Source organism: Herpailurus yagouaroundi, unplaced genomic scaffold (assembly GCF_014898765.1).
Source record: "Herpailurus yagouaroundi ecotype Mexico unplaced genomic scaffold, PumYag 140, whole genome shotgun sequence".
Classification (NCBI taxonomy): Eukaryota; Metazoa; Chordata; class Mammalia; order Carnivora; family Felidae; genus Herpailurus; species Herpailurus yagouaroundi.
The window spans coordinates 89,169,145-89,184,122 of record NW_024412395.1 but is presented as its reverse complement, the minus strand read 5'-3'; the positions used below and the strand labels follow the sequence as shown (position 1 = coordinate 89,184,122).

Genomic DNA, 14,978 nt, shown 5'->3' with positions numbered 1-14,978 from the left:
TGTGAATATTTAATTTTTTTATATCCTCTTTATTTGCTTAGTAGTGCAGAGCTTACAAAGTTCACTTATATATACCATTTTTCTTTGTATTCACTAAGAGTAAGACAGAGGACAAGGATAAAAATGAGGGTCTGAGATGTTTCTTGACTTATCACAACACTTGTAACTAGGACTGGGGCTAAAATATCTAACAAATCATAAAACAATGTGTCTACTAGACAATACTACCTCCTATGTATAGCATGTTAAATATATCTCTACTTTTCCGCATCATGATCTTCAATACGTTCCTAGTTATGTCATGAGAGAAGGAAAGAGATTAGTATTTTCTACGCCATCATGCAGATGACTCAGTTATGGGGAGAGTTGAAATGTAAACTTCATGTAGGAGTTCAGACCTTGTCCCTTGATTAGTCCAGTTAATTATAGGAAATTGTGTTATCCAGTTGTTATTAATTTACATTAAACAGTTAATCTCCATGGAACCACATTCTGCTTAGAATGTTTTATGAACCTCTAAATTGTAAAAACATTGGCCTGGAATAATACTTAGCCAAGTTTCATACATGTATGCAGAAAATGCAAGCTTCATAACATCAGTTGTTTTTACCTGAATTATTTATGATCTCCAGTGTCTAGAAAAGGGCCTGGCTTAGTAGACTAAGGTTCTCAAAAATTGTATTTAATGGATATGTATATTAAGAAACAGTGTTGATATTCACATAACCTGCTCTATTTATCCCAAGGAATATTGTCCTTAATATTTTATCATATTCTTGTATCCACTTTTTTTAACCCATAGGATGGAGTATTAAGTTATAAGAATACAGATGCTCTTATTTTAATGTTTATTTATTTTTTGAGAGAGAGACAGACAGACAGAGAGCATGAACGGGGAAGAAGCAGAGACAGAGAGGGAGACACAAAATCTGAAGCAAGCTTCAGGTTATGAGCTGTCAGCACAGAGTCCAATGTGGGTCTCGAACCCATCAACCATGAGATCATAACCTGAACTGAAGTAGGATGCTTAACCAACTGAGCCACCCAGGAGCCCCAGATACCTTTTTTTTTTTAAATGAAATCTAATTTTAACGGATTCTAAATACATGAAAATAATATATATAAAGCATATTTCCACGAAAGGAATTAATTTTCCAAGATTTCCTTCCTTTTTTTTTTTTAACTTACAAAAAAATAAGACTATTTGAAGAGAAAATAGGTGTACCTTTTTTAGTTTTTTAATTAATTTATTTAAATTCAAGTTAGTTAACATACCTTGTAGTATTGGTTTCAGGAGTAGAAGCTAGTGATTCATCACTTTCATATAACACCCAGTGCTCATTCCAACAAGTGCCCTCCTTAATGCCCATCACCCATTTAGCCCATCCCCCCACCCACCTCCCCTCTAGCAACCCTCAGTTTGTTCTCTGTATTTAAGAATCTCTTATGGTTTGATAGTACGCACCTTTTTAAAGGAAAGACTAAGAAGTTGACCCTTTGCTGAAATGGTGAAAAACAAATGTAACTTGATAGTAAAAATCATTCAAGGAAAATTGAAATTTGCTTTTATCTCCTTCTAGATAAGTTTCTTTTTACAAGGGAAAACCAGTGCTGTGGCATGTGGCCATTTCAGTCATATAACATGTAAGGAAGGAAATGGTTCTTTATTTAAAATTATATTTAATTATTTACTGTCTTTATCTTTCTTCTAGGGTTAATCAGAAAAATATTCATGGTCAACTTAGTTTTTAATCCATTTAAAAATTTCACTTTTTCTGTATATTTTATTCAGGGATTGAATTAAAATATTTCACATTCTCAAAACACATAAATAGACTCACGTGTAGTCAGGATGCATAAAAATTTTACCATTTAGCAAACTTCACTGTTGTGCATGTTTTCCTCTTTGGTTCATACAACTCATGCGGCTTTTTTTTTTCTTTTCATTCATATTACCTCTTATTATATCCATCATTCCATTTTTCTTTCCTATTAGAGTGAAATTGGACACAGCCCTCCTCCTGCCTACACCCCCATGTCAGGAGTAAGTATTTCACAATCAACCTTCATCTTTTTTGTATTTTTGGTCTTCGCTTATCATGTTTCTTCTCTCTTGTCTCTCCATAATTTCCTCATTTTGCTTTTGCCAACAGTGAGTTCATAATTTGCTGTAGATTATATAGCTGGGCTTTGTGGATATGTTTTATCTCAGGAGATAATCCAAAGTTGAGATATCATGCATCAACAGTAGCTTTTGATTTTTACCTGAGGGATTTACCTGGACTCATAATTATGCTTCCGGTTGAGGAGGTTACCTTTTATTCCCCCCATGATTACAGGTTGTGTGCGAAAAAGTCAGAGTCTCCATGAAGATTCTCTAGTTAGGTACTTGGAGACTCAAAGTCAGAATGACCACAGAAGAGAAGGCAATAAGGACATATCATCATCCAAATGGCATCACTGTGCTTCTGTTCTTAATGGCGACTGTCTACAATCAATAGCATTTCCATGTCACGAAATACGAATTTTATATAAAAAATTGGCAACTGTAGGGAAATAATATGAGACACTTTTTATTAGGCCATGTGCTAGGTGGTCAGTAAAATTTAAATATTTATTTCCAAATTGTTTCCCCATGATTTACTTTAAAAACCAAATTGGAATTTTAGGTGTTTGTAACCCAAGCTTGTTAGCCATTCAGGGAAAAAACTCAATTAAGACGCTCTGACTTTTATCTAAAAGACAAGATATCATATCCTTTGGGTTGTTTTTTTTTTACAACTATTCCTAATACTAACTTCCATCCAAATGTGTCTCTCCTATTGACAGAACCAGTTTGTATACCGAGACGGGGGGTTTGCTGCAGAGCAAGGAGTGCCTGTGCCGTACAGAGCCACGACCAGCACAATCCCAGAAGCTCCAGTTGCTCAGGGGGCTACAGCCGAGATTTTTGATGACTCCTGCTGCAACGGCACCCTACGCAAGCCAGTGGCACCCCATGTTCCAGAGGATAGCAGCACCCAGAGGTACAGCGCTGACCCCACGGTGTTTGCCCCAGAACGGAGCCCACGAGGAGAGCTGGATGAAGAAGGTTACATGACTCCTATGCGAGATAAACCTAAACAAGGTACAAACAGAATGTTCAGAAATGATTGCCATTCAAAATTCACTCCCATCAAAATAAGCAAAGTATAGAAGGGAAATTGACAAACCACCGGACTGGGTAACATTTGTGACCCAGAGAAGGCCTAAGGTGCTGCTCTATGTAGTATGCTATCCAAATCCATAGCATTTACAACATCTAGAATTGCATTCTGATTTTTTAGAAATCAAAATCTCAGACACCACCTGAATAGAAATCTGCATTTTAACAAGATCCCTATGTGACTTTTATACATAATCAAGCTTGAGAAGCACTGATCTAAACATATCTTTATTGAAATATTTGAGTGAGGTAACATATCACAAGATTTCACAACCATTACTTTATTGGACTCATATTGGAGATCATAAAGACTGGTATTTTCATGGCACCAATAAAATATTTGGTCAATTCTTTAAAATTTTGTGTCATCAGAATGACTTTGTTCATTATAGAATATTATGATTTCTTGTATGACGTATGACACATTTCAAATGTTAAAGTTCTGACACTGTGTTTACTTGTATGTCTACCATCATGTCTTGAAAATATTCAGTTTGTGGTTCTACAAAGTACAGTGATAACTTTACAGAGCTGGTAGTAGAAATGTTAGACATCCAAATCAAGTGACATTTCACTTTTGAAAAAGCCACTCTCCTTCCATGTTAAACAGCATCACAAAAGGAGAAGATGGATGATTGTTATTTAAAACTGATTACTGTGTCCTAGAGTCTTTGGTGTCAAGTAAACTTTAAGACTCTCTACAAGGGTCCATTATGTTCCTGATTATATGGTTATATTCACTTTTATAAAATGCAACTAAGGGATCCCTAAGTTCAAACTGTAAATAACCTACTAAAGTTTATCTATCTAGATGTATGTAAGATAGTAGTGACACACACGTAGGTTTCGAGAAGATTTGGCAGATTCCCCCAAAAGTAGAATACTCTCTGGGAAGATCCTGAGCTCAACCATAGAGTTGTTTCTCCATTTATAGCTACATGGCTATGCAAGTTTGCATCAGGACAATACATAAGTAGATTCCATTGGTGTAAAGTAACATGAACTTTCTAAGAAAACACAAACCAGTCAATATAGACTCAATGTAGAGCCTCCCTAGATTTTGTCTCTGAATACAAGTTTCCATAAAAGATTTTTGTACTCCAGCCTGCTTCTCAGAGACTAAAGAATTTTAGTATAGACAGACACTCCTCCGCTTTCAGGAATCTGGTAGGGAAAATCAAATTCTGCCTCCTGTGTAAGTTTTTACATACATTGTTCTTAAAATGACAGTTGCTTTGAGAACCATTCAAATTCCAACATGTTGTGAAGTGAAAAGTTCTCCCTACTTCTTTAGGGACAATAATGAAAACAGTTCAGTAGAATGAGATTGTTCAATAGGAGTTTTAGATCTGAATTCTATCTAGTTCAATACTAGTTGTATCCTTAATACATCTTTTAATCTCAGTTTCCTGTTTATAAAACTGAAAAGCTACAGCTTGTCTTCCTTGCTCATAGGATTGCTGTGAGGATGATGTTAGTTCCTGTAATTTCTGTATATGATTGTGGGCTAGTCATTACTATCTTTTAACTTGCACAGGATGTTAAATACTTAACCATATCCAGCAGTCCTTTATCCAGGGAAAAATAACCCTGAATTGATGATTTGTTTTTCTCTACTTGTCAAGCTAAGTATAGAGGGTAGAAAATTTGTTTCAGAATGATGGCATCTCAACAATTGTGCCCTTTTCCTGGCCCAACACCAAAATAGGAATAGGTAAAGTGTCATTTCTGTGGATACAGTGAAAAGAGAGGACAAAAAGTGGGTCTACTCTATGTAGATGTGTATACTATATACACAGAGGTGGAATTAAATTTAAGGGGAAAAGTATTGGTTAACAACCTTTAAAAAAATTCTGTGTCAATTCCTATTTCATATTGATTTATTAGATGGAATCATACAATATAGCCACTCTGTGACTGGTTTCCACCTACAAAACAGTCATTTCATATGATTCAAACTAATAGTTTGCTATTTTGTGATGATGGTCAGCCCTTGGAAGTAAATGGTATAATTATACTTTATTCTTAAGCATATGTAGTCTTAAACATATGTAAGGCATGCCAATTTAATGATGTTAGATGTCCATCAGGTATTTTTATCAGTTGAGTCTTTTCCTTAGATGTTTCTTTTCCTATGCATCAGGCTTTCTATGAAACATCTGTAATCAAATCTATTTTACCTATATGAGCATCACAGCAAACCACACAGACTAAAAACTGCTATTCCTTCACTTCATCCATTCATCTTAGCATGGAGTTAAGCTATAGACATTTTGATTTTTCAATATCCTTTTAAAAATTCAAATTTCTTCGCATTTAAAAGCTATTTAACCCTGATAGATTGTCTTGTTTTCCAACAAAAAGAATGCCGACTTTTCGGGGCGCCTGGGTGGCGCAGTCGGTTAAGCGTCCGACCTCAGCCAGGTCACGATCTCGCGGTCCGTGAGTTCGAGCCCCGCGTCGGGCTCTAGGCTGATGGCTCAGAGCCTGGAGCCTGTTTCCGATTCTGTGTCTCCCTCTCTCTCTGACCCTCCCCCGTTCATGCTCTGTCTCTCTCTGTCCCAAAAATAAATAAACGTTGAAAAAAAAAATAAAAAAAAAAAAAAGAATGCCGACTTTTAGAAAACAGAAGCATTTAAACAAGTGGCCCCATATATAGGAGATAAAAAATACAATTGGGAAAAAAAAGGAACAATTTAGGGGACAGGAACTCTGCTTCTGGCCTGCGGTGCCTTATTTAGTCACTAAGAGTTTTGGCCCACTTACTCTTTTTTCATATGACACAAGTAATCAACCAAGCAATCAACATAGGTAATCAACAAAATAGTTTTCTTGAGAATTCATGAAGACAAATCTGTGGCTTCATTGTTCTGGAACAAGAAGCTAACCATCCTATATAAACATTTTCCAGAAAGTGGATATTAACTGATATTTTTGTATTCCATCAGAATACCTGAACCCTGTGGAAGAAAACCCTTTTGTTTCTCGGAGAAAAAATGGAGACCTTCAAGCTTTGGATAATCCCGAATATCACAATGCTTCCAACGGTCCTCCCAAGGCAGAGGATGAGTATGTGAATGAGCCACTATACCTCAACACCTTTGCCAACGCATTGGGGAATGCCGGGTACCTGAAGAACAATGTACTGTCTGTGCCAGAGAAGGCCAAGAAAGCATTCGACAACCCTGACTACTGGAACCACAGCCTGCCACCCCGGAGCACCCTTCAGCACCCAGACTACCTGCAGGAGTACAGCACAAAATATTTTTATAAACAAAATGGACGGATCCGGCCTATTGTGGCAGAGAATCCTGAATACCTCTCTGAGTTCTCGCTGAAGCCAGGCACCGTGCTGCCTCCTCCACCCTACAGACACCGAAACACTGTGGTGTAAGCTCAGCGGTGGCTTTAAGATAGAGACACGCCCGCTCCAATTTCCCTGCCGCCTCTCTTTCTCTTATGGTCTTCCTTCTATTCCCAAGGCCAGTAGTTTTGACACTTCCCAGTGGAAGATATAGAGATGCAATGATAGTCATGTGCTCATCTAACTTGAACATTAGAAGGAAGAACTGAAAGAGAAAGACAGGAGGAACCACACTGTTTCTTCATTTCTCTGCATGGGTTGGTCAGGAGACTGGAACAGCTAGGGAAGGACCAGCAAATATAAGGCAATACTGCCTGCTGTCAAGCTAGTTCTCAACTTTTTCCTTTTTTTGTCTCTTTTTCTTTCTTCTTTCTTTCTTTCTTTCTTTCTTTCTTTCTTTCTTTCTTTTCTTTCTTTTCTTTCTTTCTTTCTTTCTTTCTTTCTTTCTTTCTTTCTTTTAACGCAGATGCTTGAAAGACCCATGCTATCTGTTCCTATCTACAGGAACTGATGTGTACATTTACAGTAACTTTGGAAATCCTAATAAAGTTTCCATTAGAAAAAAAAGGATAAACTTTTCTGTAACATATGATAGTAACTGAGATTGAAAATCTAGTTTGTTTCTTCAACACTTTCTATCCTGACAAGCAAGAATGGCCAACTCAGCTTCCATAATTTTTAGATCTCTCTCAAAGTTATAGCTAGTAATTATGTTTGGAGGGTTTTGTTTTGCTTTGTTTCGGTCTGTCCTTTTATATTACTTTTATTCCTATATTTTGACTTTACTTTCTAATTGCAAATATTTTTACATCAATGTTTCTCATGTGTTGCTATAAATTGACAGCATTGTAAAAAATATTTTAATATGGTGGAATGGCCATTATTTTAAATATTATAGTCTTTAAAATTAGAAGGGGAGGCCAAGATATTAGTCAAATGTAATGTAAATCTATTGAATATGTACCCCTCACATCCTCTACACTCGTCAACATTTTCTTCTCCATAAATGACAGTACTCAATAGGCAGTTGGAATATAAAGAGTTAAAGGGAAACTAAGAGACAGTTCTGTGTGGTTCATGAAAACTACTGACACTTTCAGGGGTGGTCCAATGGGGAATCCATTGAACTGGAAGAGACACACTGGATTGGGTATGTCTACTTGACAGAAACTCAGAAATGTAGTTTGCACTTAAGCTATAATTTTATTTGTTCTCTTTCTGAACTCCATTTTGGATTTTGAATGAAGCAATATGGAAGCAACCAGCAAAATAACTAATTTAAGTACATTTTTAAAAGAGCTAAGATAAGGAAAGACTGTGGAAATGCCAAACCAAGCAAATTAGGACTTTGGAACAGTATCAAGAGAATATGGTGAGAGGTCCAGCACATTATCTACAAGTGATATCATATTTGCTACGCAAAGAAAATTATCCAGTTTGTATACTCCACATGAAGGAATGCAAGTAAGGATTGGCTTGATTCCATGGAATTTCTAGTATGCGACTCTATTTATATTAAGTAGAAGGTAACTCTTTGCACATAAATTGGTATAATAAAAAGAAATACACAAACATTTGCAGTTTATAGATAGGTTCTTGGGTCAAAAGTTGTAAATAAAGGTGAAAAATTTCTCATGTAATTATTTTAATATCCAACATACTAATCTTTTGATACTTTGTATAATAACACTCTCTTCTAACACATCATCCTACTTCTAGAACCATCTTTTTATGTATCTTTTTAAAAGAATACCTACTGAGTTAAGATGAGCAATGTGAACAAATAGTAGGAATGAGTCTCCAGGAACAAGAGACCTAATAAGGTCAACAGTTAGGAAAATTGGGTAGTCTCTCTAGGAAAATCTGTGTGGGCAATCATTAGGATTATTTTTTTTTCCCAATGTTAAAATGTTGGGATCAAATTCAAGTATATTACCAAAAAGAAAGCAACAAGACTAAAAATCTCCATTGGTAAAACAGAGTTTAGAGAGAGAAAAAAATGGAAAGAGATTTAGGTTTCTGCCTGTTTTGAAAAAGTAAATCAATCCATCCATTCAACACCCTTATTTTTCAACTGATATTTATTTAGAGTCTACTAAAAGCACTGTGTAAATGGGGAACATCAACATAAATACAATATTATCCCTAACTTAATGATTTTAAGTCTGGATTTATTTGGAATGACATTTGAATTTCCCCATAAGTCCAAGGAATAAGATTTTATGGACTATTTTGTGAGTGGTCATCATAAAATCAGTTGTTTGTTAGAAGATCTCCCATGAATCCATTTGAAACATGAATTAAACAACCTACAAGTTACTGAAGTTGACTAATACGACCGTTTCAGTGTTACCATCCAAACACGTACTGGTCTAGAAGGATATTGCCTCACTGGCTAATTGGCCTATCTGGATTCTCAGTCAACAGCAGGTTTTTGGTCTTTGGCCAAGAACTTTGGAGGTGCTGGAACTGGTTTCTTACTAAGTTATGAGAAATCAGGTAAGCTATAAGAGTGAAATAGAGCAAGGGAGAGGTTTGTAAGAACCCTTCCAGTGATGTTCAACCATGAACTTTTCAGGGCTGAAGACACGGAATGACTCAGGGGCTAAAGCCCAACATCTTCAAACTTTCCCACTCATTTAGAGGAGTCTCCAGAGGAAGGGGACTTCACATCAGTTCTTATGAACATTTGGAAATAAGCCTCCCTTTCTAGATAAATCTATAACAACTTACGACTGACAGCACCCTTGTTGGATACTAGAACTTGATTTTTTTTTCTTCTGATTTGCTATATTCATATGATTTTTACTGGGATATGGAAAAAAGAATCACTTATTTTGAGAAGGAAAGAAAAATAAATGTTTTACTGTGAAGGTAATAGAATGTATTCAGTGATGTAGTCTCTATTCTGAGAACACAAAACACTTACACATCAGGTAGTCTACCACTAATAACTAGAAATAGATTCAAGTATAACCCAAGATGACCCAAAATGCTTCACAAAAACTTTTTTTCTTTTGAATGCTTTCTGTAGTACATCTTTGATTTCAGTTGTTTTAGAATTTCTCTTTTGTTTTGTTTTTGTCTCCTAGAAAAACATACTTGAGAGTGAATGAAAGGAAGAAAAAACTAGTTTTATCTGTTCTAAAACAATAACTTATTCAACCCAGTAGAATGAAATTTTAAAATGCCAATTGAAGCCTGCAAAGGACATCAGGATATCAAATACCAGAAGCTGATTGTATCAATGCAAATATGCAAAACCAATTAAGAAAATTAGTAGTAAAATTACACAGACTATATTTGTTTAAATCACCAAATTTTGTAGCCTAGCCTATCTTGGGGAATCCTATTTACAGTCAAGGAAACACTGTACAACTAAATGGTTGCTTAAAGAACCATTCTTTAATTCTTAAATGAGAAAAGATGTTCTCTAGACTAGACCCAGAACCACAAAGCGTCCTGCACCATAAAGAGGTGCTTGGATGGCTGAGTAACATTTGGTTTTCCAAATTTTAGTGGCATGGGTTAGGATGAGGGTTCTTTCTCAAGTAATATTCTTGAAAGAGAATGAAAACAAAAATACAAGCTGAAATCTCATTAACATGTACAAACTAAAAAGAAGAGATTCTTCCTTAGTAGATCGGGAAGAATGACTGAACATTTGTATGTTGAGATGCAGAAAAGAAGAGACAGTGTTCTAAGTGTTACAATGTACGTATCAAATCCTTCTAAAAGCAGCATGTGACATGGAAAGCATGCATATTCCCAATGCCAAGGACAAACCAGTAGAAGAACTGGGAGGTTCTGCTGCTAGATGAAGTCAGAGGGGCTATCAATGTGCCCCTCACTTTCTGAAGTGTCAAAGTGAAAAGAAAAAAAAAATAAGATTGTTTAAGCCCGACAGGGAAGGATGTAAATACATGTTTTCTAGAACTATCTAACCTTTATTTCAAAACTTGAATTATTCATCCATCTATAAATGTTGATTATTTAACTAGTATGTAGTTCATAAGGTAATAGAAAAGGTGATCATGAGAGCATGTATATAACTGGGCAAAACCATGATAATGCTGTAAGACGTAGATTTAGTTAGGTTTTCAGAAAATAAATGATTTTAATATTATTAAATAAATCAAACTAGAAAACTAACCACAGAATATTATGTAACAAAATAAAATGCAGGATATGAAAATGTAGGATGGATTTTGCATAGTATAAGTTTGCCACTTAAAATTGTTATTTGTTAGGTTTAGCTGAAAGTAGGCATATAAAGAGCTGGTTCCACTTGTGAAAACTTGATTTAAAGCGTTGCAATTAAATGTTTTTCTCATTCTCTTATTCTTTTACCATTTTTAATTGTATTAAGTGTAAGAGAAAAAAAATTTAATTTTTTTTTGCAAACACCACCTTGCAGAGTTTAACAGGCAAATATGTTACGTGACTTTAAGTAAGAGGTCTTCAAAATGAAGTAAAGGGAATGTGAATGTTCTATTACCTTATGCAGAGACAAAGACTGAGTGGTGCCATTTAGTAAGCAAACAAAATACATTTAATTTGTAAAATGTCCATTTTTCCCACGATACCCTCCCATTTTCAAAAACAAAAAGAAGCAATTAATTGACAAATTTTTGATAACTAATGCTAAACGAAGCATTTCAAACTGCTGTAGTTCCATTATTTTGGACTCTAGTTATTAGACCAATGATTTTTAATATTGCAGACAAGAAGTCCAGGTGTATAAAATTCTAGTTGTGAGAAATCCAGATAAACTAACTTCTACTGTATATGCTATAGGCAAGAAAATTCTGCTGTTCCTCCAACTGTGTATATGGACTTCGAAGGGCAGCCTTGAGTCCATACAGACACTGAAAGCAGACTCATATCTCCTGATTGCCATTTGCATAAGAACGAATGACATTATATAGTTGTAGGTTAGGTGTGATTTTAAAATAACAGTTATTAGTGGGACCTTGATTTTACTGATATCACAGTGGGGATAGCTTTTGTACATCTGGGTAGAATGAATATAATTTTTCTAATCCCAGAGATGCCTTTGCAAGAGTAGTTCTCTCCATACTTGCCAGCATGAAGCTATTGTGGGCATGATGTTGGGTCAAGGAACCCTTGTGTTTGTATGGACAGATGGCTTTTAACACCATGGGCTGCTTCATTCTTTTCATTAAAAGGAAAGTCTCTAGAAAATAGTCAAAATATCAGATAACTCTGTTTAAGTCCCGCTGATTTTGTAGAGGTACAAAAATGTAGAATGTGTCACTTTTGCAGACTCCTGCCTCACCTCTTTCTAGCCAGGTGATATTTTGGGCAGAAGAAAATGCTTTTCTTTCAATTATGAGCTGAAAACACTCTAAGCCCCAACCTCTTGGGGTGTCTCCTGCTTACGTTGGAAAATATTCCTTGACAGCTTTGCAAGTAAGCGATTATCTTGTTAGGAACACAGAAAAAGTAATATCTCTCTAGACCTTAAAGAAAAAGACCACCCTTACTTCTTTCCGCATTGTCACAGCCACCTCTGTTCTCTTCACCTGTCTACAACCTTAATTCAAAGTGGCCCTCTTGATGCTGTACCTCTGTGAAGCCATAGTGGGTCTCTTAGGTCCCACATGTTGCTTTGTGAAATACTGACTTAGCCTCTGCCCTCAAATGCCTGACTTCTCTGTAAAAGATTCTAGCAATGCAGACATTGTTTAAATGTCTTCTCAAATCGATTACTGCACAGAGTATGCTTTATGATATTAAAATTATTTTTTCCCATAAAGACCAATTCTCTTACTATATCCTTCTCTGCAGAAACTTGAGTCGAGTCAGCCCAGTGATGAATCTTGAAATTTACATATGTGCACATACACTTGGTAGGTCTTAGATTTAATCTTTTCATAGAAAACTTACACATGAGAAGTTAGTTTTGCAAGCAATTAACTTATTTACCTTACATATTTATTTTATTCCTGATCGCAAATGTTTTACAGCTGCTGTAACTTTTTTTTCACAAACGAAGAGTCTTATTATCAAACAGGTAAAGGTTATTCAGCTTTGAGAACCACCTGCCATTCCTTATTGGATCATTCATCTATCTGACAAATACATAATGAGGGCAGTTTCACTGAAATGAAAATCCATGTAGTCTAATAAGTTGCCACTTTTTTCTCCACTTTTAGTCTTTAAGGACATTTTTATTTCAATGCTCTAATGAATTTTCCCATATGATGAGAAGTGGTTATATTTGTACAAATACACAAATATCAGAAAACAAAGTTTCATACCTGTAGGTAATAGTCTAACCTGTCCAAACCACTTTGCCTTTACTGCTATTTTTTTATCCCTGATGTGATGTTTCCCCCAGGCCTGCAGCTCTCTTGAAAGAAATCATACCTCCTATATATTGACATAAACTGGTTCTTGAATACCATTTCCAGATTCTTCAGTTAATGGGGGTTGTTCCTTTTCCCTAATGTGAGAGTCGTTTTCCTGTATATTTCTGGATCTCTCAGGGGATGGGAGGGGGGGAGTGAGGGGATGACACCATAGCACTCCAAGAATCCTTTTGGGATTACTCCAGTAATCAAGTATGGAAGTTATTTTCTAAATGTAGATATGTAAGTGGTTCTTTTAAAGTAAGGTACTTTGAAAAATGTAGCATAAATTGGTACTGCTGTTAAATGGGTCGATTATTAAACTGAGCAGCTGTGTGAGGGCAGCTAACTTTGAATGCACACCTCACTGGCTGGTGTGTCTACACTTCCTGTTGTGAGCACCAGGGACTTGCATCGCTGCATGTCGAAACTACATCTTTACATGGTATATGACTAGTTGTTCATCTCTTTCTTAGGCACCATTATAACAAGATCAAATGGAAGTGAGATCAATTTGCAAGACAAATCATAGCACAAAAAAATAAGTCATGTTAAATCTTCTCTCAAACACTCATCTCATACATGCATCCAAGTAGTTGACTAAGATCAGTTCAGGTGATAAAGGGAGACATTTCACAGAAAAGGCAGAGGCTTAAGGTATTATATACATTCGTATTCATTTCCTTATGTTCTTAACTTGTAAACAGAAAACAAGCCCTCTCTCTCGTGAAGTATCTTCAGAGGATAGGGGTGCAAAAATACCTAGCTGGTAAGCCATTGATGTTTCATTTAAATCCCAGTGTTCAAAGTTAGCTGCCTTTTTGAAATAAACAAACAAAAATTACTACTGTATGTTTGAAAATGTGAATAGTATTTTTATAGCTTGTTAAAGACATGGCTAGTTGCATTGTAAATAAGGGTCATGTTGCTTTGATTTTTTTTTTTTTTTTTGTGGACATCTTTATTTGGGACATAATGTCTTTAGGATTGATTTGTATATAAGTAATTGGCTTGTGATTGTTTCCTTTTGGTTGGAAGTTATCATTTTGACATTACTTGTGATTCTGTGTTCAGCGCTATTGTGATGTGTTCAACCTCTGCACTCGCTTACACAATAGGAGATGCCAATTGTGTGTGGTGTAATGTTATTTTGATTTTTTTCTATTTTATCTATGAAGGATTATGCACTTAACACATACTAACTTTTTTAATGTTAGGTATATTTTAGTATAATTTCCCTTATTCTTTCTTCTCCACCAACCCTTCACCCCATTCTCCTTTCCTGCCCCCAATTTCTGTTGTTATTTGAGAATGAGGGACAAACAGTATTTTAAATTTCTGTAATTAGGCTTTTCAGTTAGTTCTCAAGGATCCTCTCTTGGCTCTTGGGAAAGGATTGTACCTGTACAAGGCAATTATAGAATGCGACCTGCTTTGCCTCATTCCATACTGATCATCCCAGCTGAACAATTTGAAAACTGTTCTGCCTTTTTGTTACATGAATCTGTCAGAAATATATTTTTAATTTAATATAAATGAAATTCAATAAAATATGAAACAAATGTTCTCTTCTGTGTCGGAAATTTGTTATAAGAAAAACCAGTTAGGAAAGAGGAAGATGTGTTCTAGATTTAATAATTTGAACATGTGAATATGGATTTATTTTTGTCCACATTTATGAATGCCAATTATTATTCCTTGAAACTCTTTAGTTCTTTGGACTGAAGCTCTTCAGTTGTTTGGAATGTGATACATTCCATAGGTTTTGCTCTAGCGCATATGCCTATTGATGTGTACATACTTACTCCTCTGCACAGACTATGCTTAATTAACTAGTTGGAGTTTTTTTGAGTATACACACACACACACACACACACACACACATATGGAATATTTGGTAGGTTGTATCCAAATAACAGTAATATTTTTATAATTACTTTATTTCTGCCCCCATTGCAATTTACAAAAATATTTCTGGCAAAGCTTTTGTTAGAAAGAATATCAGATGTTAGTACCATGCTTAAAGAGCAGGAGA

General features: G+C 35.5%; 1 protein-coding gene across 6 annotated transcripts in view; it reads left to right on the top strand.

Annotated features, from left to right (window-relative positions):
* ERBB4 (erb-b2 receptor tyrosine kinase 4) overlaps positions 1-14,509 on the top strand; it is a 1,166,318-nt gene extending 1,151,809 nt beyond the window's left edge. For 3 of the 6 annotated variants that reach the window (XM_040476135.1, XM_040476137.1, XM_040476134.1), the window contains 3 exons: positions 1,997-2,044; positions 2,830-3,127; positions 6,154-14,509. In XM_040476135.1, the coding sequence (XP_040332069.1) occupies positions 1,997-2,044; positions 2,830-3,127; positions 6,154-6,599 (792 nt within the window). In that variant the 3' untranslated portion in view covers positions 6,600-14,509. The remainder of the gene's footprint in view (positions 1-1,996; positions 2,045-2,829; positions 3,128-6,153) is intronic. The other 3 variants (XM_040476138.1, XM_040476139.1, XM_040476136.1) reach the window with 1 other exon arrangement.
* Positions 14,510-14,978: the final 469 nt, after the last annotated feature.